Genomic DNA, 27,396 nt, shown 5'->3' with positions numbered 1-27,396 from the left:
ATGCTTTTAGCGTGTGAACTCACCTTAGGTTGCTCGGCAGATTAGGTTACTTGGTCAAACACGCTGGTCGCCACGTCCTAGCATGGTTACCAGTATAGGTCAGGTTTGGGTACAGAGATGTCACGTATATTTTACACATAACTTAACACATAGCATGCATAACATACAATTGTCATTTAAGTTATTGGGCCTGTTCCAATCCTTAAACATTCAATCAGCACATAGCACAATAGCACAGATACAAGCCCAAAACACATTGTCACATTTGGTGGCCCAATAACTGAGTCAGACAGCCCAATCGAGACTAAGTGGTCTCGACTCGAGAACATGCGGTCTCGAGTCGCAACCAGGAGGTCTCGAGTCATAGATGTCCGGTCTCGAGTAGTGCAGGCTTAAGTCGCAACCTTAGAGGTCTCGAGTCCAGTCTCGAGTTGTCACTATGTGGTCTCGAGTCGCAATCACCGCGGTTTTGAGTCGCAACTGGATGGTCTCGAGTCGAAAGCAGAGGTCTCGACTCGTTTGCCTGCTGATTCTGGTACATCTGCGAGACTTGTACTAACCAATAGAATTTCATGTTCATGATTTTATGTACTATCGAATGAGGGTTCACAAACATGTTTTCTTGTCTAAACTTTGTTCAAAACAGATCAAAACACACAATTTCAAACATTCAAACACATTCAACACCCATTCATATCATATTCATATAGTTCATCACTAGGGCTTTATCATTCATCTTTGTATTCAAAGCTTGTGCATAAATCCCTAATACCGCAACATCTAACACGAGATTTGTGAACAAGAATCATGTGACATATATCCTAATATCAAGACAATCTTGTAAACCATAATTAAACACAATATTTGTCCTATTTTATCTAACATGAATCGGATGGTCATAAGCATCATCTATTATTTATCATTCAAAGCACAATAGTTCACATCTCATTCCTCATTTAATCATTCAAAACAAACATCCATTAACCAATTCATTTGATCAACAAGGTGGTATTATTATGTATTCTAGATCATCAAGGATTAAACAAACCATAGGGCACTAACCGGCTGGATATGGAGAGTGTATGGAGGATCGGTGAAGAAAGTTCCCGAGTGATGATCGTTTAGCCAGTTTAATCCGAGAGAGAGAGAGAGGAGAAGGATGTTGCTAGGGTTTTGGTTGAGAGGATGAAGGAGACTGTGTGAGAGTGAGTGTGAGGGAATGTTGGTTGCCCAAAAATGGCAAGGTTGGCTAGGAGCATGAGTTTTATACTTGTTCCAAGTTGGTGCACCCTAATGGGTTCCGAGTGGGCTAAGGAAGGTTGCGGCCCAACCGGCCCAGCTGTGCATGCCCCCAACCGGCCCAACTGTTCACTGTTTACTCGAGACCGAGTGGTCTTGAGTCGGGTTCATGGTCTCGGCTCACCACATACATATACACATATATATATTCTACGTACACATTATCAACACATAGCACATCAAGACAATACACAACTTTCATTTAATAATATATACGCACACATTGTCACTACAAGATATATGCTCGGGAAAACCCAGAGTGTCACAGGGATACTATGTCAGCACAGAGGAGACAGTACAAGGGGAAAGCGACTTGCATCCAGTCACCGCTCACCAGACATTGTACCAAGAGATCCCCACGATGTGCCATCGTGCAAGGGACAAAAGGTTCAACCGATAACGAAGTGTGGCCAATCGCGATATGCCAATTAACCTCTCCTTAACCCCCACTAATAGTTGAGGACATACGAGACAAAAAGTACATCCAGAAAGCGACTTGTAGCCAATCACGGCTCGCGGACATACTGCCAACTCTGCTAGCACCAATTGCCACAACAGAAGGGATTAAATGGATATTCCTTAACAACGACACCTCGTCCAATCATTCTCCATTTTTCTCCCACCTCTTGGCTATAAATACCACACTTCTCCAAAGGTTTAAGGACCTTCATCCTACTATCTACACCCTCACTCTATACTTTGCTCTTTCTCTAGAAAGAACAATACTTATTCTCCCGTCGCAAGGTGGTTACAAGTAGAACCTCTCCACCTCTTCTTATCGTAACGAGTCTCATGGTGTTTTGCTAGTTTTGCAGATTACTCTTTGAATCTGAGCTTGTGACGATCAGAAGATTAGACCCCTCGATTGAACATTAGTTCATATCCTCTATAAATTAGACATCAGTGATGAATATGTCATTGCGTTATACAAAATTGTTCATGATAGTTGTTTACGTAGTGCCCACCAAGGTTAGGTTATTTAATGTTGGCTCCGCTCATAAAGGCATAATCTTTACTCTTAAGTTAAAAATCTAGCTCAAATTCCAACTTTAGTCAACTTGTGAATTGATAAACTAACTCGTTTTTCTTTAATTTTGATACTTTTGTATGTGTTTATAATTATATACAAATCTCAAATAGCAAATTAATAACAATTCAAATGAGCTAGTCTCAAATAATAGAGTACCAAACTACAATGGTACAAGGAAATTAAATGATGAGAATTTATACAGGCAAGTAAACAAGCGAGACAGACGGAAAGAACTGAGCTCAAATGTTCATATGAGTCGAATTAGGTCGATCTGATTTACAATACACTTTTTTCATGCAAGTTGCGATTTGTGAGTAATTTGCCCGCCGCGAGTTAATCCAACAACTCTGAGTTAATCCAACAACAACAACAACCCTGATAGCTAATCATAGTACATCATTTGGGCCTTTAGGAGTACAACAACCACCATACCCAGTCAAACCCTACCCATAGCCAACCTACTACATGGTTTGGGAGGGTGGGATGTAAGCAAGCCTTAACTCTACCCCAAAGGAGATAGATGTTTCTTCCGGTGAGACACTCCCCATCCAGCCCTAAAGCCACATCCAACCATAAAAGTCAATTAAAACATACATAGCTACTCGAAAATCCGTACAACAAAACAACGTGGAGTATAAAAACGCATAATATGGATAAATAACACACCTTGTAGACACATAGAGAAAAGATAACATGCAAAGGCCACCTAAATAAATTGAAAAGCTAAGCTCATAATGCATGAACCTAAAACAAAACCAAACCATCCTTCTAAAAATCCTTTACTATAATCCTACATTTCCATGAGCTCTTATCCTCAACCATATCTTAAAAAAGATGCAAGTCTAGGAAATCTTGCCTAATCAGCTTGCCCAAGTAAGTTTGTGCATGCCTCTACTCTCCCTCCCCTCCATGGTAAGAGTTTCTTGGTTCTAACAATAACCTATTTCCTTGTGAGATGCCTCAACCATCATAACCTCCTCTCCCTTATCTTATCCTATATACTTGCCACCCATAATCTTTCCCTAAAAACCTCATTTCTTATCACACTCGACCTAGTGCACCCACACATCCATCTCAATATCCTACTCTCTGCTACCTCTAGCTTATACACCTATGTTTTCTCGATAGTCCAACAATCTGTTTCTTATAGCATAACAGGTCTAACCGCAATCCTATAAACTTTTTTTAATTAGCTCAAAATCTATTGTCACACAATACTTTAGGGCATGCTCTTCACATATAGACGATCCTAAATACTTGAACGTAGTTGGCCGTGAAACTATGTTTTGTAAACCGGTTTGACCTGATGACTCGTATGAACATTTGAGTTCAGTTCTAGCTACGCCTATCTCGCTTGTTTAATCAACGTAATAATTTCTCGTCATTTACTCCTTTAGTACTCTATTATTTGAGCCTTTAGGAGCGATAATGCACAATCATTGAGAGTAGTCTCTCTAATACTAGATAGAGGAAAAAGCTTATGCTCATTCCCCTCCCCATATCCAACTATGAGTAACAAAGTCTAAGTTATAACCATATGGACTATATTGTAATTTTCCAAATAACAAAGGACTAAAGGTGACCAAAGCTTTTACGTAATCCACCAGCCATATAAACCATGCAAAGGTGGTTAGAGAAATAAAAATTCCGATCCATTCTCTCTCATCAATGTGTTTGTTCGCCGGATACATTGCCGGAGAATTGGATCACGATGCTATCTATAGAACGGCGGAAATGGTTGGTGTTGGTGGCGGCGATATGGATACAGGCGTTCGCCGGTACCAATTTCGACTTCCCCTCTTATTCAACCCAAATGAAATCCACACTCAGGATTGATCAGGTGCAGCTCATTTACCTTGCAATGGCTTCCGACATCGGTAAGTTGTTCGGCTGGTGCTCCGGCGTTCTTTTGTTGTATTTTCCGACGTGGGTTGTGCTTTTCATGGCTGCTTTCCTTGGTTTGTTCGGTTATGGTCTTCAATGGTTGATTATTCAGACACAATTCTCTGTCCCCTATTTCATGGTTCGTATTTCTATTTCAATTTTAATATCAATTTCTTAACCCCTTCAATTTTGGAGCCCTAATTTGAATTTTAGGGATTTTTTCTTGTTATTGTTTGATGGTTTAAGGTGAAATTAAATTGGGATGTGGGTTCCTAATTTTATTTTAGGGTTTTTATTGTTGACTTTTATGGGTCAAATTCCCCTTCAAAAACTGTTATTTGGGGGTTATTTTGACTTTTAAGGATCAACTTAAGAGTATATGTGTGTCCCTAATTTGATTTTAGGGTGTTTTATTGTTGACTTTTAAGGGTCAACTTCTCTCTAAAGAACTGATATTTGGGGGTTATTTTGACGGTTATTTGGGGGTTTTTGATTATTGACTTTTTAGGGTCAAATTCCCCTTCAAGAACTGTTATTTGTGGGTTTGACTTTCATGGGTCAATAAGAGAGTACATGTGTGTCCTAATTTGATTTTAGGGTGTTTTATTGCTGACTTTTAAGGGTCAAATTCCCTCTCAAGAACTGATATTTGAGGGTTATTTTGACTTTTTAAGTGTCAAAATAAGTGTATATGTGTGTCCAATTTTACGGTATTTTATTGTTGACTTTTAAAGGTCATATATTTCCCTTTAAGACTATTATTTGGGGTTATTTTGACTTTTAAGGGTCAAATGTACTAAACTCTGCTTCAATCTTCATACTTTGTAGATGTTCATTCTATCATTATCAGCAGGTGGCAGCATCCCCTGGTTCAACACAGTTTGTTTCGTCTTAAACATAAACAACTTCCCCGAAAACTGGCCGCTTGCTGTATCTTTAAGCGTTAGTTTCAATGGAGTAACAGCAGCTTTATACAATCTCCTCGCAACTAAATTAAGCCCGAACGATAAAAGCACGTCTTACCTTCTTCTAAATGCCGTTGTCCCTTTCATTGTAGCCATAGCAGCTTTAGGCCCGATTCTCCAACAACCGGGCCCTCAAAAAGACCTTCAAACAGATGAAACAGTCATCAAAGATGATGCGCATATATTCGTCTGTATGTATATCTTAGCAGCCGTTACGGGCCTCTATCTTTTCTTTCTAGAACCGAAGTCACAAAACATATTCATTGGGTCGGTCTTGTTGATAGCCCTTCCATTACTCTTCCCAAACATCGTTTATCTTATAAAGAAAGCGCACCGGGCTTATTATTCCAAACGACAACCCGTTAAAGGCCCGGATTACAGTTTGGTTGAATTTAAACATCATGCAGAATTCCCTGAAGAATGTTCGACTCCTGTGGTTGATAAGAATTCACGTGGTTGTTGTGTTTTTGAAAGAATAATTGAAACTGATCGGTTAAAGGTGCTTGGTGAGGAACATAGCGTTACACATCTTTTGTCTCGATGTGATTTTTGGCTTTATTATATCGCGTATTTTTGTGGGGGTACTCTCGGGCTCGTTTACAGTAACAATTTAGGGCAGATTGTTCAGTCACTTGGATATATTTCCAAGACGAAAGCACTTGTTACCGTCTATTCTACGTGCTCGTTTTTCGGGCGTCTTCTTTCGGCTGCTGCGGATTTGGTTGCCTGCTTTTACCACCAGACATATACAAGTAAGTATACGGCTAATATTAACAAACTAGTTGATTCTACAGAAATTTTGGGGCATGTTGGGCTTGTACTTTAGCATAGAACTATGCATAAAGTGGTTATAAATCTTCACACTTTTAGAATTAAAAATTTCGACCCATATACTTGTAATGTGTTGATTTGGGCTATGTTTAATCTTTAATGGGTCAATGGGTAAAATCAAGAAAATTATTTAAAAAAGGAAAGTGAGTAATGGTCATTTTCGTCCCTGAGGTTTGACCAGTTTTGCGACTTTTGTCCAAAGGTTTGTTTTTCCGCATCTGGATCCAAAAGGTTTGAAATCTTGTCATTTTCATCCGGCTCATTAACTCCATCCATTTTTTCCGTTAAGTCAGGGGTATTTTCGTCTTTTATTTTCTTAACTGAGAAAAATGGATGTAGTTAACAAACTGGATGAAAATTGCAAGATGCGGAAAAACAAACCTTTGGACAAAGTCGCAAAACTGGTCAAACCGCATGGACGAAAATGGCATTTTACTCAAGGAAATTGGTCAAAGCTAAATTGTATTTTAGTGCATATAACCTTCTAAATTTTTATATCCAAGAAATTACATTTGACCCATTAATTTATTATAAATGATAATGTGATGCAGGAATGTATAACATTCGGACCGGGAGGCTATCACTTGCACTCGTGCTAATGCCTATTGCCTTTCTTCTGCTAGTTCTATCAGACAAATTGACTGTTTTAAGTATCGCCACCGGTTTGATAGGAATCTGCTCCGGGTTCTTAGTTTCAACCGCTGTTACAATCACTTCCGAGCTTTTTGGTTCCGAAAGCTCAGGGATTAATCATAACATTGTCATAACCAACATCCCGTTAGGATCGTTGTTATATGGCTATACTGGATCTCTAATTTATGTTGACCACATCAGTCGGTTAAGATATGAGGATCGTCTTGATGAAAGAGCAACGGTATGTTTTGGACGGACATGTTATTACCATACATTTATATTGTGGGGCTTCATTTCTTTCATAGGTTTGGCTTCTAGTATTCTGCTCTTTTTAAGAACAAAACCGGCATATGTAAGATATAATCAGAAGCAAGGAAGTAAACAGACTTCAACCGGTGATGACTTCTAGAAGCTGTTGACTTTATCTATGTTGACTGTTACTGTGAAACTGGAAGAATGAGATAGGTATAGAAATTAGTGATGTTCAAATGATGCAGATCAGAAGGAAGCAGTCTATGAATTCATAGGTATAGGTTTGTGAATCTGTTACATATATGTAGTGTTGGTTAATGTATGCATTTCTTTATCAGTTAATGATTTTGACTAAAAAAGTCAAACTGTGAATGAAAAAGAGTTTCCTGTTTTGTCTGAAAGAATGAAATTAAAAGTTCCAAAGGAATGTGATTCATGTCTTCCCTTCCATATTTTATCATGGGCGCGAACAAAATTAATAGTTTCAGGGTGTTTGTGGTCTGGTTTGGTTGGTTTTGACGAAATTTTACAGTAAACCAAACCGATTGTGTTAATCGAGTCGACCAGACGTCCAGACTAGCCAAAACGGTGTGAACTTATTTTACAGTCTCCTAATTTTTTTTTGGTTAGTTTTTTTTAATTAAAACTTCTAGTCATTAATGTTATAAGCAGTAACTAGAAGAATGGGTCAAAACAGATTTGGATCAAGATAAATACTTGTTGTAAAAGTTGGGTTACATGGAACACTCTTAATCTATCTATGTTTAAACAATTACTATGTCAAGTATTATTTTAAAAAGTTGTAATGATTCAAATAAAATTTATTTTATTGAATAGAACAATTTGTGATTTTATATGTTAAAATTTCACTTTTGGAGATCTTCAAATCATGTTGACCGGTCCACCAATGAGCCAAAACTATAAGAATAAAAGTGGAATTATCACTTCATCATAAAGTTAGCTTTATTGCGAAAACCCATTTAAAAGTTTAAGCGGATCAAGAGATCTAAGAGTATCTCCATTGGCATAAATTGCAAATCATCAAATACTTCCGTTTCAACATATCATATCAGATTTCAAACTGACCTAAAAAACTTTTATTTTTCGTCTAACCCCAAACCTACACAAACCTCCACTTCACACTCCACTTTTATAGTAAAAAATGTTTGTTTGTGCCCGAATGAGTCTATCCACACGGACCGTCTCACAAGGACTCGTGTCCTCGATGCTGGTTGGGCCGTGGGGGTCTGAGGGGTGGTCGAAGTCCCGAACTTGTCCACCTCATCCCTATTGGAGATGCTCTAAACGTATTCTAAACGCCCCCTCCCACCTCTATCTGACCACCTCTATCTAAAAGAGTGTGGAAAACCATCTTTGTGGATCGTGAAAAGCCATGAGGGGCTTAGCCTTTTAGTGTGGCCACGGGTGTGGAGTGGATATGCGTGGAATTAAATTTTTTAGTCAGTGGGTGTTTGGGTTTCCTTTATAAAAGTTCTTTTGGAGCTAAAAGGACTTTTGAGAAAGACTTTTTCATCCAAACACTATTCAGAAGCAGGAGAAGAAGAAAAGGAATCACAAACATTATAGAAATAAGTTCTTTTTGAAGCTTGTTTTGCCTTCAAAAAGGAGAAAAGGAGAAGTTACAAATTATGACTTTTTGATCTTGAAAAGTCCTTCTGAGAAGGACAAGGAAAAAATGAATCCCAAACACCCCCTCAATCAAAACACCCCATATGGCACGGAGCGTTAATGCATACCACATAGTCTAAATTCTAAAGAGGTAAAGGGTTTGATACCATTTTACTAGAGCTTTCGGAAATCTAATTGAACGATTCCGTGCTAAAAACACGAATCCCCAAACCTTCAAAACTGAACCCTTTTGGCTGGTCTAACAAACCAACGAACCTGGTTGGTTCGGTTTTTTTGAACCCAGACTGGCCACCAGTACCTCACTCTTTTTTTTTTACACCAAATATGAATTGAAGAACTCGTCCTCCTACCGCTTGAGCGCAAGGTTTTTTTAGAATTCAATCATCCAATTATACTTTCCATCTTCCGTGTCTTTCTCATTATGTATTTTTTTCCCAATCAACTCAAATCCTAGATTAAACGTACTCAACCCTAACCTAATCCTTTTCAGATTTGTATTTGATTACGATTTGGATCAAATTTGTGTTATCAGATCCACATTTTACGAAATCATCATTGTTTCTGGAAATGATTTGAACTAGGTTTCAATGCATTATCCCTAAATTCAGTAGATGATTTGAACAGGTTTATTAAGTTGCTTGATTATTTGTATGCATAGTACCAAATGTGGCCCAAAACAATATGCTACTTTTATACATCAAATTAAGTAGTAAATTGTTGCTCTTTTGATTGCAAGTTGTGCAGTAATTTGATGAGAAGCATGTGCAGTTTTTCTATTTATTTTTATTATTACGCGCTGTGGTGCAATTTGCGTAGGTACATGATGCATATTTCTTTTTGGAAGATAAATACAGGAAGCGAAAGAGAGGGTAGAAACTAGAAACAATGACTTAAATTGGTTAATGCTCAAAGTAAATGCTCTCTTAGTCTCTATTTCATATTACTGAAATGAAAGTAAGCAACTATAAAACTGCATAAATCTTGAAATGAAACTTAATAATTATTGGTGTGAAATTATTTGTAACCCTAACTACACTTTCTTGCTGATCTTTGTAAGCGAAGATAAGATTTCGTTCATGTCTGGTCGATCATCTGGATCTGGTTGAGTGCAGCGTAAAGCCAACTGAAGAATCTGTGCTACAACATCGTGTATTGTGGAGAAATCGGAAGCCAAATCTGGATCTACAATTTCAATCAGCCCATTGATTCCGTTTGAAAGTGATTGTTCTATCAATTGTGGCAAAGTTATGTCATCTTCGGTGAGTCCTGTTGGTCTTTTTCTAGTGATAAATTCCATCATTACTATCCCAAAGCTAAATGTGTCTACTTTTGTTGTCACTTTTCTCATATATGCAAACTCTGGTACAAAACAGAAATGCATTAGTGTTATCTTTAAGGTCAAATGCTATTTAAACATCAAAATTGATATGTATCATGTTAGATTTTCAATTCTGAAAGAATAAAAGAAAGAGTTGGTGATGCATTACCTGGTGCCAAATAACCAATGGTACCTTGAAATGCTGATGCAGAAGAAACACTGCTTCCATCCTGGTGATGAACTCCCAGAATCCGAGCTGTCCCGAAGTCGCTAACATGAGCATTCCATTTTTCATCTAGAAGAATATTAGAAGGCTTTAAATCACAGTGAACCATGGTGAAGTCGTATTCGGAATGCAAATAAACCAGTCCTCTTGAAACTGAAACAAGAACATCAACTCTCTCAGAAAGATCAAATCTTGTTCGATCAATCCCAGTGTCATGTATAATCTTATCCAGATTACCATTTTCCATGTATTCAAGAACCAAAGCCTTTAATTTCCCACTCTCCCATGCATAACCAACCACTTTCACTAGATTTCTATGCCTCAGTTTTGCTAATGTGTTCATTTCTTGGTAGAAACTCTTATCAGATTCTTCTGAAAACTCTATAAAATTCAGAGTTTTTACTGCTATCATCTTTCCGTCTGCTAGTTTACCCTTGTACACTGTGCTTAAACTGCTTGTTCCCAGAATATTACTTTCACTGAATCCATCAGTAGCACTTTCCAGTTCTTTTCTATCAAATCTTTTGAGAGGGAACGCTTGGGTGAATTTTGGTTCACCAGATTCATTAACTTTCGGTTTTCGAACACGACAATAACATAAAACTCCTAACATTAAGACAAGAAGCAAAGCTAGAGATCCGGCTATTGCGAAAATAAATACCACTTTTCTGGATATTTGATGTGAATGATTTGATTGGGTTGAGAAGGCACATGACTTGGTGTCATTGGTAACACACAGAGACGGATTTCCAAGTAATCCAACTACACTAGAGTTTTTGAAGAGTTTGGTATCAGGAACACGTCCCTCGAGATGATTGAACGAGAGATTGAGGTGTTTTAATGCCACATTGTTGCCAAAATTTTCAGGAATCGTGCCATTGAATTTGTTTTGTGAAAGATCAACCGAAGTAAGAAGTGTCAGATTCGCCATGCTTTCTGGGATCTCTCCTACCAACTGATTTCTTGAGAGATTTATGTAGTAAAGAACGTCAAGAGTAGGGAATATTTTGTTAGAGAGGGCACCGGAAAGCTGATTTCCTGACAAATCAAGACTTTGCAGGTTTCTGCAGTTCTGAATTGTTACAGGAATACCTCCTGACAGATTATTGTTTGAGATATCAATGGCTTGTACCATCTCCATCTTCCCAAACTCACTTGGGATAGTTCCTGTAAGAAAATTGTTTGAAAAATTGAGATATATTTGCATATTCTTCATACTTGAAATCACTGGCCGTGAAATTGATCTAGTGAAAAAGTTGTGTGACAGGTCTATCAAAACCAACCGGTTCGGTTTTGTCAAGCTGTCCCCAATCGACCCGTTAAACCTGTTTCTGCTGAGATCCAACCGAGAAAGCATCCCGAGCCTTGAAACAGAATTCAGAATTGAACCTTCAAAGTTGTTGTTCATCATGTAGAGTTCAGTGAGCTGTTTAAGCTCAAAGATTTTATCAGGAATCCGACCTTGTAGATTATTATCACCGGTCGAAAGGCGTTGAAGGGAAGAAATATTTGAGATTTCTACAGGGATGGTGCCTGAAAATTGGTTTTGCCCAAGATCTAACACTATCAAACTAGTTAAGTTTCCAATTTCTTGTGGGATTGGCCCGGAAAAAGAGTTACGCTGAATCTTCAGCTTTCGGAGATTATTAAGAGACCCAATGCTTGAAGGAAGTGGTCCTATGAGAAAGTTTGTGCTCAATGACAATGTAGACAAATTGACTAACCTGGATATGGATGCAGGAATTTCTCCCGTAAGCTTGTTCTTATGAAGGGCCAATTTCTCCAGAGATTCCAGTGAGGAAATCTCTGAAGAAACATTCCCGCTTAGATTATTATGTCCCAGTTGCAAACTAATTAACGATTTTAACTGAAACAAAGATCTTGGGATTGTGGAGTTCAGTTGGTTATCGTATAACCGCAAAAACTGTAATCCCTGAAGATTTCCAATCTCACCAGGAATGCTTCCAGTGAGCTTGTTGCTGTATAGACTCAGAAGTTTGAGATTTTTGCAACTACCAATTTCATATGGTATATTTCCAGAAAGAGAATTTTCATTCAACTGAAGAATTTGTAGTCTTGACAAATTTCTGATCTCACCAGGAATGCTTCCAGTGAGCTTGTTATCATCAAGATAAAGTTGTAGCAAAGAAGTGCAATCACACAGGCTATCAGGAATGATTCCAGTGATGGAATTTTTTCCCAAGTCTAGTGTCTGCAGATTCCTGAGTTTTCCCAGTTCAGATGGAATTGGGCCAGAGAGGGAATTGGTGTAAAGATCAAGCAATAAAAGCTTTGTGCAGTATCCCAACTGGAATGGAATGTTACCAGTGAATGAGTTATAAGATAAATTAAGAAGCTGGAGGCTGGAAAGGTTTCCAAGAAAGGGAGAGATTTGGCCTTTGATGTGTGTTCCCTGAATGGAAATAGAAATAACACGTTTGGTGATATTATGGCATTGGATTCCAGTCCAGTTGCAATGGTGGGTGGAATCAGCATTCCAATCCAGGAGTGCACCAGTCGGGTCATCAGTGATTGCATTCTTGAAGTGTTTTAAAGCATTTGCTTCATCTTCCAAGATGGAATCTGCTGATAGAACACCAAGTACTAGAAAAGGTAGGAGTATAATGATTTTAAACTTCATTGAAGTGGTGATGTGATGATTGTATGAGTAGGAAGCTGGCCTTTATATTGCAGTAGTCAATGGTCAACTGGAATCATTTTTTTATTTTAAAATTTAGTATGTTACTGAATAGAAACTTCCAATAGTCGAGTGAGCTAGTAAAAAGATTTTGAGTTCGCCGCCACTAGGATGAAAATGATATTATAAGGGGAGGCAGGGTGGGGAAAAACTTTCCCGTGATAAACATGTTCCACGAGTGATGGAAGGCAACAAACCACTGCCACCATGCAACTTTAACGAGTGATGGAATTTATACGTGATATATTTCACACGTTATGGGGTATTATGTGATAATTGGATGTGAGGGGGTGTGAGGGTTTATTGTTGGGTGTTGTGAGCGATGACATCGCCAATAAAAAATGTTGTGAGTGATGGAATAATGATTGATGACATGGTAGAACTTGATTGGATGTTATGAGTGATAGAATTTTTACAAGTGATAACCACCCCTCCCCCTAAGTGTGATAATTTTGGCTATATAATATTACACGCATATGGTATTTGGGAGTCCACTAAATATCGCCCATAACATATGCCTCGAGTCTTCAAAGTACGCCTCTTCCGTCAATTTTCCCCCACTCCACGTCCTTCCAAAAAATAAATTTGACCTCCCATTCAAATATGATAAACTTCTTTTTGAAAAGTCATTAAAGAAATAAATATTGCGAGTAACGTATAGACAATTGTCATCATATGTGTCATGTCTAAATCAGTAAGCATATACTCTTTTTGAACTAAGGTTAACTACCAATTTACCCATCTGTTGGGACGGGTTCCTAAAATTTATTACATTTCAAACTAGATGTATATTGAAGATTTCGATAACGTCTTATTCAACTGGGATTAGTAGGTGCAGAAGTTGATTAGAGCATTCACATCCAAGGAACTAAATTATGTGTGTGTTGTTTTTAAAATATATAGAGTATAAAAAGTGGTTGTGAGTGGAGGAGAGAGAAAATGTTACTGTTCATCTGTATATTTGGGGGGACACTGTTCACCCCTTATAATTTTTTAATATATTTTGAAAGTGGTTGTGAGTGGAGGAGTGAGAAAAGGTAATGATAAAGGTATAAAAAATATTATTTAATTGAAAATGAGAGAGAAAATTTAGTGTTTTTTAGTGTAATTTAGGATGAGAATATGATGGATTGGATGTGAATGCTCTTAGTTCTCTTAAATGCTAACAGTGTACCTCTCCGCTGGGACGGGTTCCTAAAATTTACAAAATTCAAACTATGTCTAGAAGATCTTGATAACGTCAAATTCAACTGGGGCTAGTAGGCGTAAAAGTTGGTTAAACTTGTTAACTAAAATTTTGTTATTAAGTAGGCGCAAGATAACATCTTTGCTTCGTTTTGTACAATCTAGAAATTTTTAAGGAAAAACTAACAATAACGAAATGGATTTAAACATATAATGACATATTTAAATTACAAATGCATACAACAAAAACAATAAAAATGTGTAAAACAAATGCCAGGTACAATGCATCATAACAAAGAAAGTCGTTCCCTGCACACACAATGTTCTACAAAAACACAATGTCTCTTGAAAAAACACAATATTTATAAAAAACACAATGATATAATAGAGCACAATGTTATATATAAAACAATAACTATGGATGAGCATGGTACCCGTTTGGTACCAAAAATCCCCAAAAGTGGGTACCGGTACCGAATATACCCGGTACGGTACGGTTTGGTACTGGTATTTTAGTGTAAAAATTGGTATCGGACCGGTACCAAACCGATACCGAAAATGTCAAAAGTCAGTATCGAAAGTGTACCCGGTTCGGTAAATTCGGTACCGGTACCCGTTACCATTTACCATTTGCTCATCCCTACAAATAACTACAAAAAACAGTGTTATTAAAACACAATCACAATAATGAAAGGTTACAAAAAACACAACTTCGCATTATTAATCATGAATGAACCTATGAACACGAAGACATCTCCATGGCCCCGACACAAAAGTGCCATATGTACAAATTAAAGGCCTGCTTCTTCCGTTCCATCTTTTAGAAATTTCCAGTCCCTTTGATTCCCGTCTTGCCTACTGAAATGCGTGCATCTTTTGCTTTTTGCGAGCTTATCGTTCCGCAGGTAAAACATTCACACAACATCGACAAACGCTAATCGGATTTAACCAAAAAATGTCAAAATCCATGTGTTCGAACATGCTAACTTGTTCGGTTTGTTATGTTAAAAAGTATTATTAGTTAGAAATAAAGGAAATGAAAATCGCCTTTGACATCTTGGATTTGGCTTTTGCTTTTGCTTTAGAAGGCGTGTTCTCTAGCTCTGCTTCACTTTCAAGCACTCTTTCTCTTGCGTAGAATTCTTCTCAAGATAGTAATATTGTATAACATCTATTTAGCTTTTTTAATAAAAATGACGTTGATTAATCTTTTATTAATATAATATAATATAATCCAATATAACTTTTTTTTTTTAATTTTCAATATATTCTTTTGATGTGCTTATTATTATTTACGATTCGATAAAACTTTTATTTGAACGGGTCAGATATAGTGTATTTTTTTATCGTCACTGACGACGGGCCAGTGGGGAAGCCCACTTTACCCGCTTTGGGCCTTTCTCTTTAGGAAGCCCAACCACTCAAATACCCACTAAGTGAATTACCCTTGCTTACCAAGGTTCCTTCCTCGTGTGAGCGGGAAAACAGCTAAGAGATAACAGACTCATTAAATGCCTGATAAGAGAAGCATCCGGTCACCATCATCGTACTTATCCGGCTATGCATTAATGAAGAAAGGCATCGCACCGTTGGGGGTCAGACACGTGTCTGACCTTCCCAAGGTATCACAGTTACCGTTAGATAACATGAGGGACATTTCTCTTTGAGATAGGGGCATGCCATTATATAAGGGAGAGAAAGGATAAGGCAGAGGCAGGTAGAATCTCCGGCAAACTTCTCATTTACTATTCTCATTTATTCTCTCTTATTAAATCCGACCAACATTCCTCGTATTTACTAGACATAACACATTAATTAGATTCACACAAAGATAGGAATTCTCCGGTGAATATCTTCATCGGAAAATACTCCTTTCCTCATCCGACAAGTTTACTTACTCTCACGCCGGAGCTTGGTCACGGATCCCCCTCCTGGGGTCCCCCGTGGCGAGGCTAACGGTTTGTTCTTTTGTAGTAAGCAAGGACAGGAGCTCTCAACGTCAACGAAAATCCAGCCAACGTCATCCGGAGGTTGGGTATTCGACATTGGCGCCATCCGTGGGACCCTGGCCTGACCGGTGTTCCCACATTAACATTCGACGTTCAGAGAGCAACTCACCCTTCCGAAAACAGCATGGCAACCCCACATAGTTCGCGTGTCACCCAGACGACACAAAATGATTTGGATAAGGTCACTGTGGAGGATATTACCCATGAAGAGGGTAACGAGAATCTGGTAGAAAACCTGGAAGAAAGGGAGCATGTCACTCCTGGCTTTGTGGCCATGCACAGGGAGAAGATAACCAAGTATCTTGACGACTTGAAGAGACAAGAAAAGTTGGACAGCCTCAGGGCCAGACTCTCTTTTGACACACCCTCTAATCAAGAAGGAACGAACGCCCAGAATAAGAGCAACAATGGGGACCAACTGGAAACATTCATGACCGCCCTGAGGCAGATGTCTTCCGAGGAGAGAGAGGACTTGATCACTGGGCAAAAACACAAAGAAAAGGAGAAAGACGACTCAGGTAACGTCGGTTTGGACCAACCATACTTGCCACGAAACTTGGCCGAGTTCTCAAAGTTCACAAGGAGAATATCAGAGGCACCCATGCCTCCCAAGACAAAGCTGCCCCAGGCTTCGATCGCTACGACGGAACGAGAGATCCGGAAGATCATCTGCATGCCTTCCGAGGGGCGGGGCAACTGGGAAGGTGGTCCATGCCAGTATGGTGCCACATGTTTGTACAAACCTTAACGGAAGGAGCCCGGCTGTGGTTTGATAGTCTCCCTCCGGGGAGCATAGACAGCTATAAAGAGTTAAGTGAAAAATTCCTCAGGAATTTTGGCCAGCAAAGGAAGGTGGTCAAAAATCCAAACGAAATCCTCCACATCAGGCAGAGGGACAATGAACGGATAGACCAGTACATGGAAAGGTTTGTCAAAGAAAGCATGAACATCAAGGATGTCCCGGAGGTCATAAAAATCAGTAGTTTCATAAATGGGTTGAAGCATGCACAGCTGTGTGAAAAGCTGGGAGAGGAGTTCCCACCTTCCTTCGACAATCTTATGGACAGGGTCAGGGCTTTCATCCGGGGAAAGGATACGGTCAGCAAAGCTAAGGAGACGGACACCACACCCCGAAGAGTCACCCCAACAGCAAGACCCCCTGAGAAAGTTACTCCCTATTCCCGGAAACCCACCTTTGATAGAATGTTGCATGATAGGGCGAGGCCCTCATACTCCCCATACAGACCCCGAGGGAGAGGCCCTCCCCCTACTCCGACAGCTTCACCCCTCTCGTCAAAACTTCAAGTGAGATACTGGCGACGGAGAGGGTGAAGAATTCTTTTCCAAGGCCACCCCCCATAAAGCCAGGACCCAAAGCACAACCGAACGAATACTATGAGTTTCATAAGGGCTTTGGGCACAAAACCAATGATTGCATGTACCTCAAGAGGGAAATAGAGGCTGCGGTGAAAACGGGAAGACTGGCCCATCTGGTCAAGGAGATCAAGGAAGGGGGAGGGGATCGTAAGGGAAGAGATGCAAGAGAGCCGGGGAGGGCAGATGTTGATATGATAAGGAGGAGAAATGAATTTGATGTTACCCGAAGTGTTAAAGCCATGATCCTAAGCTCTCCGAACTGCATGAAAACTCCCATCCTTATGCCGTACCTAGAAGAAAGCGAAGTACAACGACTTCCGCTGAATATCTCAGCTGTGATAGCTGGACACAAAGTGTCTAGAATACATGTGGACAGAGGGTCAGGCGTCGAGGTGATATACGAACATTGCTTCCTCAGATTTGACAGAGATATAAGAGATAGACTGAAGGAAGACTCTATCCCACTGGTGGGATTCAACAACAGCGTGTCACACCCCCTGGGAAAGATCAGGCTCCCATTGACAGTTGGTGTGGAGGACAGGGTCCGGATGATCAATTTAACCTTCACTGTAGTCAGGGCACCCTCCAAGCACAACGCGATTTTGGGAAGACCTGAGATTGGGGATCTGCAAGCACAAGCATCTACTCCTCACGGGGCTTTGGTATTCCAAACACGAAAAGGCCTTGCATGGGTTAAGTCAGCCTACGAAGTGGTCTCTTCAGTATCCAAAGGGGAGGAACCCGGGAAAACCTCAGGGAAGAAGGTGGAAGAATGGGTCCTCTACGATAAATTCCCAGAGCAGACAGTTAAGGTGGGGAGCCACCTAAGTGACAAGTGCAAGAGTGCCCTGAAGGAGTTGCTCCTCCATAACTTAGACGTGTTTGCATTTCAACACGGTGACATGACGGGAATTCCCAGAAGCCTGACAGAGCACCGGCTGAACACATTCACATGGGCGAAACCAGTGAAACAAAAGAAGCGGAGCATGGGACCAAACAAAAGAAGGGCTGCTTGTGAAGAGACCCGCAAACTGCTCAGGGCAGGGATAGTCAGGGAAGTCAAATACCCATCCTGGGTTGCTAACCCAGTCATGGTTCTGAAAAAAGATGGGGGGTGGAGGATGTGCATCGATTTCCAAGACCTAAACAAAGCATGCCCGAAGGACAGCTACCCCCTCCCGGAGATAGATACCCAGGTGGACTCCCTATCCCAGTACCCGCTGAAGTGCTTCCTAGATGCCTATAAGGGATACCACCAAATACAGATGTCAATAGAAGATGAAGAAAAGACTGCTTTCATCACCGACGAGGGGACATTTTGCTATACCAAGATGCCCTTTGGTCTCAAAAACGCGGGGGCGACATATCAAAGGTTTATGAACACCTTGTTTAGGAACAAAGGGGAAGGAATTTAGAAGTGTATGTTGACGACATTGTCATCAAGAGTCTGACAGAAGCAGCCATGATAGACGACATAGCTGAAACTCTCAACACAATGCAGGATGTAAACATGAAGCTGAACCCTCGGAAGTGCTGTTTCGGGGTAGAGGAAGGAAATTTCCTGGGGGTGGTGGTAAACAAAGGAGGGATAAAAGCAAACCCGGAAAAGACCTAGGCTGCGGCCGAAATGCGCTCTCCCAGGTCCCTAAAGGGCATCCAGCAGTTAAACGGAAGGCTGATTGCACTAAATCGCTTCTTATCGAAAGTGGCCGACAAAACACTCCCTTTCATGAAAGTGTTAAAAGACTGCCTCCAGACCAGCAAATTCAACTGGACCACCGAGGCCGAAGCCGCCTTTTAAGAAATGAAAACCTACATCTGCAAGCTCCCGACGTTAGCCACCCCGGTGCCCGGAGACCCACTGCTCCTTTACCTATCTGCCTCTAAGACGACCATAAGCGCGGTCATGATGGTGGAACGGGAGGGGAAACAGATTCCCATATATTTCATCAGTAGAACACTTAAGGGGCCTGAGGAACGGTATATGCCTTTAGAGAAACTTGCGTTGGCCCTGGTTTTTGCATCTCGGAGGCTCAGAAGGTACTTTCAGGGGCATAAGGTCACCTTAGTAACTGATCAACCCCTCCAGAAAGTGCTTAGAAAACCGGAACAGTCAGGACGACTGGCTAAATGGGCCGTAGAATTGGGGGAACATTCTCTGAAGTTCAAGCCCAGGACAGCTATGAAGGGACAAATACTGGCTGACTTCCTAGCAGAAGTCCCCGAGGACGAAGAAAGGGAACTACTAAAGTGGGAAGCTTTGGAGGAAGAAGAAAAGAAAAGGGAAGACGAAGCTGTCTGGAAGTTGTTCACTGATGGAGCATCTAGTGAAGAGGGGAATGGTGCAGGCATCACACTAGTAAGCCCCGAGGGGGTTGAGCTGACGTATGCCATAAGGTTGGACTTCGAAAACACAAACAATACCGCCGAGTATGAAGCCCTCTTAGCAGGGATGAGGTTGGCACAGAAGATGAAGGCAAAACACGTGGAGGCTAGTATCGATTCACAGTTGGTAGTAAAGCAGTACCAGGGGAAATATGAAGCCAAGGATAGCATCATGGCTCGGTATGTGGCGAAAGTTAAGGAGACATCTAAGGCATTCGTAACCTTCAAACTGGAATATATCTCTCGAGGGAGGAACCGGAAGTCTGATGCACTCAGCAAGTTAGCTTCAGTAGCATTCGACCACCTCGCGAAGGAGGTCAATGTAGAGGTCCTGACGTCCCCATCCCTTGACATAATGGAAGTGGCCACGATCGAAGGTTCCCAAGAAACATGGATGACCCCAATCATTAAATTCCTACGGGACGGGACTTTACCCGAGGGGGAATGGGCGGCCAGAAAGATAAGAGTCAAAGCTCTACAATATGAACTGATTGGAGGGGAGCTATACCGAAGGTCGTACCTGTGTCCGTCCCTAAAGTGCATAGATATGGAAGAGGCCGAATATGTCGTCAGGGAAATGCACGAGGGGATCTGTGGAATGCACTCAGGACCAAGAATGGTTGTGAGAAGGACAATGAACGCAGGGTTCTACTGGCCGCGAATGTACGAGACGGCATCTAAAGAGATCAAGAAGTGTGATAACTGCCAAGTACATGCACCAATGACCCATCAGCACAAACACCCTATGGTCCCGGTCTCAACATCTTGGCCATTCCAGAAATGGGCCATTGACATAATCGGGCCTTTTCCGAAAGGCCCAGGAGGGGTCAAATACGTGGTGGTGGCCATTGATTATTTCACTAAGTGGATCTAAGCGAAACCCCTGGCAAAGATCACTGGAGATCAGATGAGACGGTTCGTGCTGGATAACATCGTGTGCAGATATGGGGTCCCGAAGGAACTGGTAAGTGACAACGGGGTGCAATTCGCCGGAAGACCCTTCAAGCCATGGAGCGAACAGATGAGGATTCAAAAAGTGTTCACCTCTGTTACCCATGCCCAGAGTAATGGGTTGGTAGAAAGAGCCAACCAAAGCATAATTAAAGGAATGAAGGGCAGGGTTGGGAGGAAACAGAAGGGCTGGCTGGAAGAACTTCCATTTGTGTTATGGGCATACCGAACCACCCCCAAAAGTTGAAATGGGGAGACCCCATTCAGCCTTACCTACGGGACAGAGGCCATGATCCCTGCAGAGATCGGATCCCAAACTGCCCGGATGAAGCTAAGGGATGAGGAGAACGAGCAGGATCTAAGGACAAACCTGAACTTATTGGAAGAAAGAAGAGAGATAGCAGCGGTGAAGGAAGCTCACTACAAAAAACTCCTGGCAAGTTACTACAACACCCGGATGAAGAAGCTCAACCTCGTCCCAGGGGACCTGGTTCTTAGAGCCAATGAGGCTAGTCTGCAGGAAAACACCGGAAAATTGGGCCCCAACTGGGAAGGCCCATACAGAGTCAAATGGGCAAACGGGAAGGGAACATGCAAGTTGGAGACATTAGAAGGAAAAGAGGTCCCCAGGACCTGGAACCTCATGCAGCTCAGGAAGTATTACATGTAAGGGGCATACCCCCAGGGGAAAACGGCCAAGAGCCACTTTTGTTGTAGGAAAACTATGTGTACGGGGATTTTCCTCTAGAAAGTAAACCTTTTTGTAAACAGTCTATGAAGGGAAGTATAAATCCCCCGAAGATTAAATGAAAGACGGACGAAAACGTCCCATTTTGAAAACTATGGGTAACCATACCTGGGTAGACGTGCCTATGAACACCCTTTAAATCTAAAACGAGAACAAACAAACACACGTGTATGAGGCATTCAAGACATGCCCAAAGCCCGGCCGTGGAGCTAATAAAGGTCTAGCTAACCTAAGACGGACAAAAGCAAGTCAAAAAACATAATACCGCGTTATAAACTTGTCCACCGATTGGCCTCGAACAGACAATCACAGTTTAACGAAGCAAACAATAAAAAACAAATAATGCACATATAGAAAACTACGAAGGAAAACCTGCTTTATTTAATACAAAATATACATACAAAAAGAAGCCCCAATAACTTGGGCAAAAATTAAACAATATACAAAATTACAAACACAGCGAGACAAAGTGAAGACATAGCTCCTCACTAAAGCAGCTTGAAAGTCTCCAGGGAATCACCAAGCTAGCCTCCGATAAAGCCCCTGCAAAACAAAACAAACAAGACAAGGAACAGGCAACAAAGCAAAGGAGGAGCTATACATAACCATAGGCCATACGATTAGCGGTCAAGGTGGTCCCCAACACAAAGGACCATCCAAAACAAAGTCAAGCAAAACATACAAGTATCCCAAAGTAAGTTAGAGTTATTACAACCATATCGAAGTTTGTCAAGTGTTCAGAATTCACTGGGGATCACCCCCGGAAAGGGACGGCGGAGACGAAGGACCAGCGGAGGAGAACAGGGCCTTCAGTTCATCAATTGAAATCAAGGGATGCTCAAGGATCTTGGCAAGGACGGCCGGGGTTTTACGCCCAAACTCCTCGTTCAGCTTGGACAACCTCTTCTTCGCTTTGGAATTATAAAGAGGAGTCTCTTTTCTGCCCAGGCCCTGGGCAGAATAAGCATAACCGTCCTTCAATCCCGCCTGATAGCCAACATCCCTATAGGCCCTATAAACCTCCTCCAGACCGCTTTTAAAGTCTTCTGATTGAGCAACAGCAGTAAGGAAAGCCCCAAAACCTTCAGTAATCAACCAGTGCTTCTCACCCGCCAACCGTTGATTATCATCTGAAGTTATCCCATAATCTGCATACATAGTTTTAAGCTGCTCCTGGGAAACGGAGCCAACTTCCTTCACATGCTTCAGCTCAGCAGCAAGCCCCTCCTTCTCCGCGATCAACGACGCCATCTCCTGCTCCCAAGCCCGCTCCTTCCTCTCAAGCATAGCCCCAGCTCCCTAGACAAAGGATCAGTGAATACGGCTGTATGTATATATAAAAAAGGGGGGGGGGAAGGGAGAAGACTATGCACCTCCTCCTCCTGTAACCTCCTCTCAGCATCAACCACCTGGCCTCTAAGCCCGGCAACAACCAACTGAGAAGCTTTAAGCGCAGCCTTGAGTCCCTCGTTTGCTTTCCTCAAATCATCAATCCTTTGCAGCATCCCAGCACCCCTAAAGAAGCTTTCACATAAAGACATGCTATATTGATCTTTAAAGAGATCATCCCTCAGGGCAGAATTTACAAATTTATGTGAGGGAGGGACAGCATGACTCAGAAAGTCCCGGGCAGCTTCAGGAGTCCCTATGACGGAGGAACTAGTTACCTTCCATTTGGGAACATAAGTGCAAGGGAGGGCATCAGCAAACAAAGGGGCAAGGGGAGATCGATAAGCAAGGCCTTCCTGAAAAGTAGGTTTGCTAGTCCCAGTAGCATGTAAAGGAGAAAGTTCATAGGCTGAGGAAAAGCGAGCTACCCCCACCTCAGAGGCTTTGTCCCGGATACGGGAAGGAGAAGGACCAGTTGGAATTTCTATAGGCTCCCGGGAGCTCCCCTAAGAAGAAAGAAAAAAGGACAATCAGAAATGACACAGAAAGAAAGAAGAAGAGGAGGGGTAACTTACCAGTAACGGAGCACTCACCAAGCTTGAGGACTTTAAATGCTTGGACAAGGAACCTTTGACCCCGGCAGGAGGAAGGTCAGAGGCAGCCTTGGAAGAAGGAGGAAGTTTCTGACCACTAGCACTCCGAAGCCTCTGGCGAATGTTGCGAGGTGCAGGAGCCGGATGAGGACTGACAGACTTCCTCTTACGAACCAGCTGTATCTCCACTTCTTCATCGTCGCTCTGACCGGAGGGATGAACAGGAGGAAGGTCGGGAGAACTTTCCTCCCCACCAGAAGGATCCTCCTCAGATCCACCCAGGGCAACAGAACCTCCTGCCTGGACGGATCCCCCCGCAACTTGTGCCTCCGCATTCAACCGGGGATCAACCTCATCATCAACCACATATTTCACATCCTTGGAATTACCTTGAAGAAGCCGCCACAAAGTTATCTCTGCACAAGGCACCAAAGATGACTACGGGTCCCCAAAAGCATAAAAGTAAAAAGGAAATGATTATAAGAAACAAATCCGGAACAAAAAAGGTACCTTTCTTGCCAAAGAAGGCTCTTGGACGAACTGGGTAGGAAGGGCTCAAACCACCCATAGCAAGCATCCCCTCAGAGAAAGTAAAAGCCCTTGTTGGATTATCACACATTCTTTTCCACTGGACAATCTCGCTTGCAGAAAGGGTAGGGACAACATCCTCAATAACGGCGTCAAGATCCTTTGGCACAGGGGACTCTGGTAACATAGCCGCTGAAACAAATATGAACCTACACTTCCAGTCCTTTGGGTAGGTCGAAGTCGGCATGAAGTTGTAGCAAGGCCTCGAAACACTGTTTTGACGTTTAGCAAAGGTGAACCAGTCACCATCGAAAATTAGACGGTAAAACATACAGAACAGAGGGACAGAGGGTTCCCCCGAGATAGCGGCACAGGACAGTTCAAAATGAACTACCCTCATGAACCCCAAGGGGTGAATTTGTGAGAAATGCACACCAAAATGACGAAGCAAGGAAATCTTGAAGGCAGAAAGGGGGTATCGGACCCCACAAGAAGAGAAGGCAAGAGTATAAATGGGTATCCTATCCGGCGTGCATTCCGCCGATTCATTGGGGCCAGGCAAAGAAGGGGAAAACCGATCCGGTATGTTATACGCCTCGATAAAAGACTTCAGGTCCTTCGCCGTTAAAACGGACATTATTGACGACCGGCCACCACGACTCATGGTGTGAAGAAATGGTGGATGGGGAAAGTGAGTACAGAGAAAAGAAAGGAAGATGGGGGATTTAGATGTGAAGACGGATGAAATGAAAAGGGGGGATATTTAAAAGGGGTGGCCGCTGACATGCAAGTAACTGTCACATCAGCGGTCTCTTCAAAATTCAAAAAGAAGGCACATGCTACTAGGGAATTAATTCCCGCCCCAGTAGAATCGGCGATGCCATGATTAGCAAAACTGCAACTGATCAAGAGTGGGCCCACCAAAAAAGAAACCGTCTCTCTTAAGCGGTTGTGATTCAGCCCCGGATCATGAGCCTCGGGTCTCAGAACCAGGGACTAAAGATGACTTGACGACGGGCCAGTGGGGAAACCCACTTTACCCGCTTTGGGCCTTTCTCTTTAGGAAGCCCAACCACTCAAATACCCACTAAGTGAATTACCCTTGCTTACCAAGGTTCCTTCCTCGTGTGAGCGGGAAAACAGCTAAGAGATAACAGGCTCATTAAATGCCTGATAAGAGAAGCATCCGGTCACCATCATCGTACTTATCTGGCTATGCATTAATGAAGAAAGGCATCGCACCGTTGGGGGTCAGACACGTGTCTGACCTTCCCAAGGTATCACAGTTACCGTTAGATAACATGAGGGACATTTCTCTTTGAGATAGGGGCATGCCATTATATAAGGGAGAGAAAGGATAAGGAAGAGGCAGGTAGAATCACCGGCAAACTTCTCATTTACTACTCTCATTTATTCTCTCTTATTAAATCCGACCAACATTCCTCGTATTTACTACACATAACACATTAATTAGATTCACACCAAGATAGGAATTCTCCGGTGAATATCTTCATCGGAAAATACTCCTTTCCTCATCCGGCAAGTTTACTTACTCTCACGCCGGAGCTTGGTCACGGATCCCCCTCCTGGGGTCCCCCATGGCGAGGCTAACGGTTTGTTCTTTTGTAGTAAGCAAGGACAGGAGCTCTCAACGTCAACGAAGATCCAGCCAACGTCATCCGGAGGTTGGGTATTCGACAGTCACAAACCGAACAGATACCGACCAAACAACATCGGTACCACTATCATATTAGTTTTATGGTTTTCTTGATGTGACGGTATAAAATTCTTTGAACACGGAGTTGTCAGTTGTATCACAATAAATTATGGGAAAATTACGACATTGTCAGTTGACCAACATGGTTTTCAATTTTGTCACTCTCCTGCGTCCTTGGAAGGACCTCTGAGCTTCGGAAGAGTCTGCATGTTATGTTGAAGCGTCCATGTCTCAAGTCTCAAGCAGCTGACACGTGTCTGACACGTGTCTCACATGTTTAAAGCGTCGACGGCCGACGCATCATAACCAAAAAGTTGGTTGATGCCTCCGGCTTTGAGTTTGGCTGACGTGTCCCTGTAACCTGTGTACGTGGCTCCGCCGACGCTTCCGAACGGCTTGGCCGACTCTTCCCATTTGCTAGGCTGACACTTATCAACGGCTTAGCTGAATTAGTTCTTTGGCTCAACTGAGTTCTCCAATATAATTTTTTTTGTTTTTTTTATTCTATTAATTATATCATTCCTAAAATGTTCCCACATAACTTATCTTGAAATATAATATTAAATATAATTTTTCAAAGTTAAATATTACAACCTAAAGATATGAGTTAAATATAAATTTTTAAATTTTCAGCCTATATATACAAGCCCACGGTGCCCATTAGTGTGCATGAGCATAATGGCAACCGGGAGGCGTTCCAGTAACATACAGGAATCAGTAGAAAACACTATCTGGGCCAATGATAAGCAACAACATGAAAATTGGTCTCCAAATGTTCTTGAGTTTGTCAGGTATACATACCGGTGTCAAGAGATGAATAATATTGGACAGTTTTTAAGATTGAAATGCCGTCACTAACTATTACTATATATTTTACAAACAATTGTGATGCAATTAATTGTGGTGATTCGTTTTGCGTCCACCGGAGAATATACCAAACTCTTATTGAATTCGAGTCGGCATTCCTATGGTTTCTAGAACGTATAGGTTACTGGGAAAATACTGGACTCAGCGAGTCTGACGCATTAGAATATGCTGGGGATGTTGTATGGCCTACCAGTGTTCGTCACGTACGACGAAATTCAGGGGTGATCATATGTATATTATACAAAATCTAGTTCAAAACCGTTCACTCAAATGGGAAGAAGGAAACATTCAAGATGCTTGTATGAGATATAGAAGATTTATGGCCAATCAACTGTATGCTGGTCACTATGTTTAGTAAAATTTAATAAAAGTTTAAAAATTATATTAGTAAAATATATTTGTTTAATAAAAAACATTCAAAAAAAATTACTTAATGCGTCGGCGGACGGTTGGGAACGCGTCAGGCGGACACTTGGGAACGTGTCAGACGGACTCCTTGGAAGATGGTTGCCTCGTAGTTTGTTGCGTCATGGAGACGCTTTGGAGGCGTCTTGATTCCCTTGATTTTTGTCTTTTTGCGTCAGACGGACGCGTGGCAACATGTACCAGATTCTTTTCAAATTATTTGATTTTTTTAATTTGTTATAATTTTCACCCTATAAATACCATCGAAAATCAGATGTTTTCTATCCAAGCGGAGTTATACACTGCCTATCTTAATTCCTTTCGATAGTCTACAAATAGAAAAAAAGGTGTTTACATGTTTTAAAAATGACGTTTTCCTGAGCTTTAAAAGTGCCGGTACTGATGGGTGACGGTAGCTGGCAGATAACACGGATGTGATCGCTGTAACCCTTAAAG

General features: G+C 41.7%; 3 protein-coding genes and 1 long non-coding RNA gene across 4 annotated transcripts; 3 read left to right on the top strand and 1 right to left on the bottom strand.

The window, feature by feature from the left end:
* The first annotated feature begins 3,984 nt into the window (after positions 1–3,984).
* Positions 3,985–7,321, top strand: LOC110937321 (protein NUCLEAR FUSION DEFECTIVE 4). Its single transcript, XM_022179722.2, has 3 exons — positions 3,985–4,352; positions 5,042–5,930; positions 6,561–7,321. Exons 1-3 carry the CDS (start codon positions 4,041–4,043, stop codon positions 7,049–7,051), a joined length of 1,692 nt encoding a protein of 563 aa, XP_022035414.1. The 5' UTR covers positions 3,985–4,040; the 3' UTR covers positions 7,052–7,321.
* A 1,293-nt stretch (positions 7,322–8,614) lies between these two features.
* LOC110937323 lies at positions 8,615–10,079 on the top strand. The gene is made up of 3 exons (XR_002590707.2): positions 8,615–8,908; positions 9,361–9,498; positions 9,607–10,079. It is a non-coding gene; the product is annotated as an uncharacterized LOC110937323 (long non-coding RNA).
* On the bottom strand, positions 9,500–12,814 carry LOC110937322 (LRR receptor-like serine/threonine-protein kinase FLS2). Its single transcript, XM_022179724.2, has 2 exons — positions 10,032–12,814; positions 9,500–9,903 (listed from the first exon to the last, which is right to left on the bottom strand). Exons 1-2 carry the CDS (start codon positions 12,727–12,729, stop codon positions 9,575–9,577), a joined length of 3,027 nt encoding a protein of 1,008 aa, XP_022035416.1. The 5' UTR covers positions 12,730–12,814; the 3' UTR covers positions 9,500–9,574.
* Positions 12,815–19,161: 6,347 nt separating this feature from the next.
* On the top strand, positions 19,162–20,616 carry LOC110933921. The gene has a single exon (XM_022177121.1). The coding sequence runs from the start codon at positions 19,162–19,164 to the stop codon at positions 20,614–20,616; it is 1,455 nt and encodes a 484-aa protein (XP_022032813.1).
* The last annotated feature ends 6,780 nt before the right edge of the window (positions 20,617–27,396 follow it).

This window comes from Helianthus annuus, chromosome 4, assembly GCF_002127325.2.
Source record: "Helianthus annuus cultivar XRQ/B chromosome 4, HanXRQr2.0-SUNRISE, whole genome shotgun sequence".
Classification (NCBI taxonomy): Eukaryota; Viridiplantae; Streptophyta; class Magnoliopsida; order Asterales; family Asteraceae; genus Helianthus; species Helianthus annuus.
Note: the sequence above shows the minus strand (reverse complement) of the source record. Positions and strands in the feature narration are given on the sequence as shown.

Coding starts and splice junctions, on each gene's coding strand:
- LOC110937321 (XM_022179722.2), top strand. CDS start 4,041: ATGCTATCTATAGAACGGCGGAAATGGTTGGTGTTGGTGGCGGCGATA. Junction 4,353..5,041: donor TCTCTGTCCCCTATTTCATG/GTTCGTATTTCT, acceptor CATACTTTGTAG/ATGTTCATTCTATCATTATC. Junction 5,931..6,560: donor TTACCACCAGACATATACAA/GTAAGTATACGG, acceptor AATGTGATGCAG/GAATGTATAACATTCGGACC.
- LOC110937322 (XM_022179724.2), bottom strand. CDS start 12,729: ATGAAGTTTAAAATCATTATACTCCTACCTTTTCTAGTACTTGGTGTT. Junction 9,904..10,031: donor CATTGGTTATTTGGCACCAG/GTAATGCATCAC, acceptor GTTTTGTACCAG/AGTTTGCATATATGAGAAAA.
- LOC110933921 (XM_022177121.1), top strand. CDS start 19,162: ATGAAAACCTACATCTGCAAGCTCCCGACGTTAGCCACCCCGGTGCCC.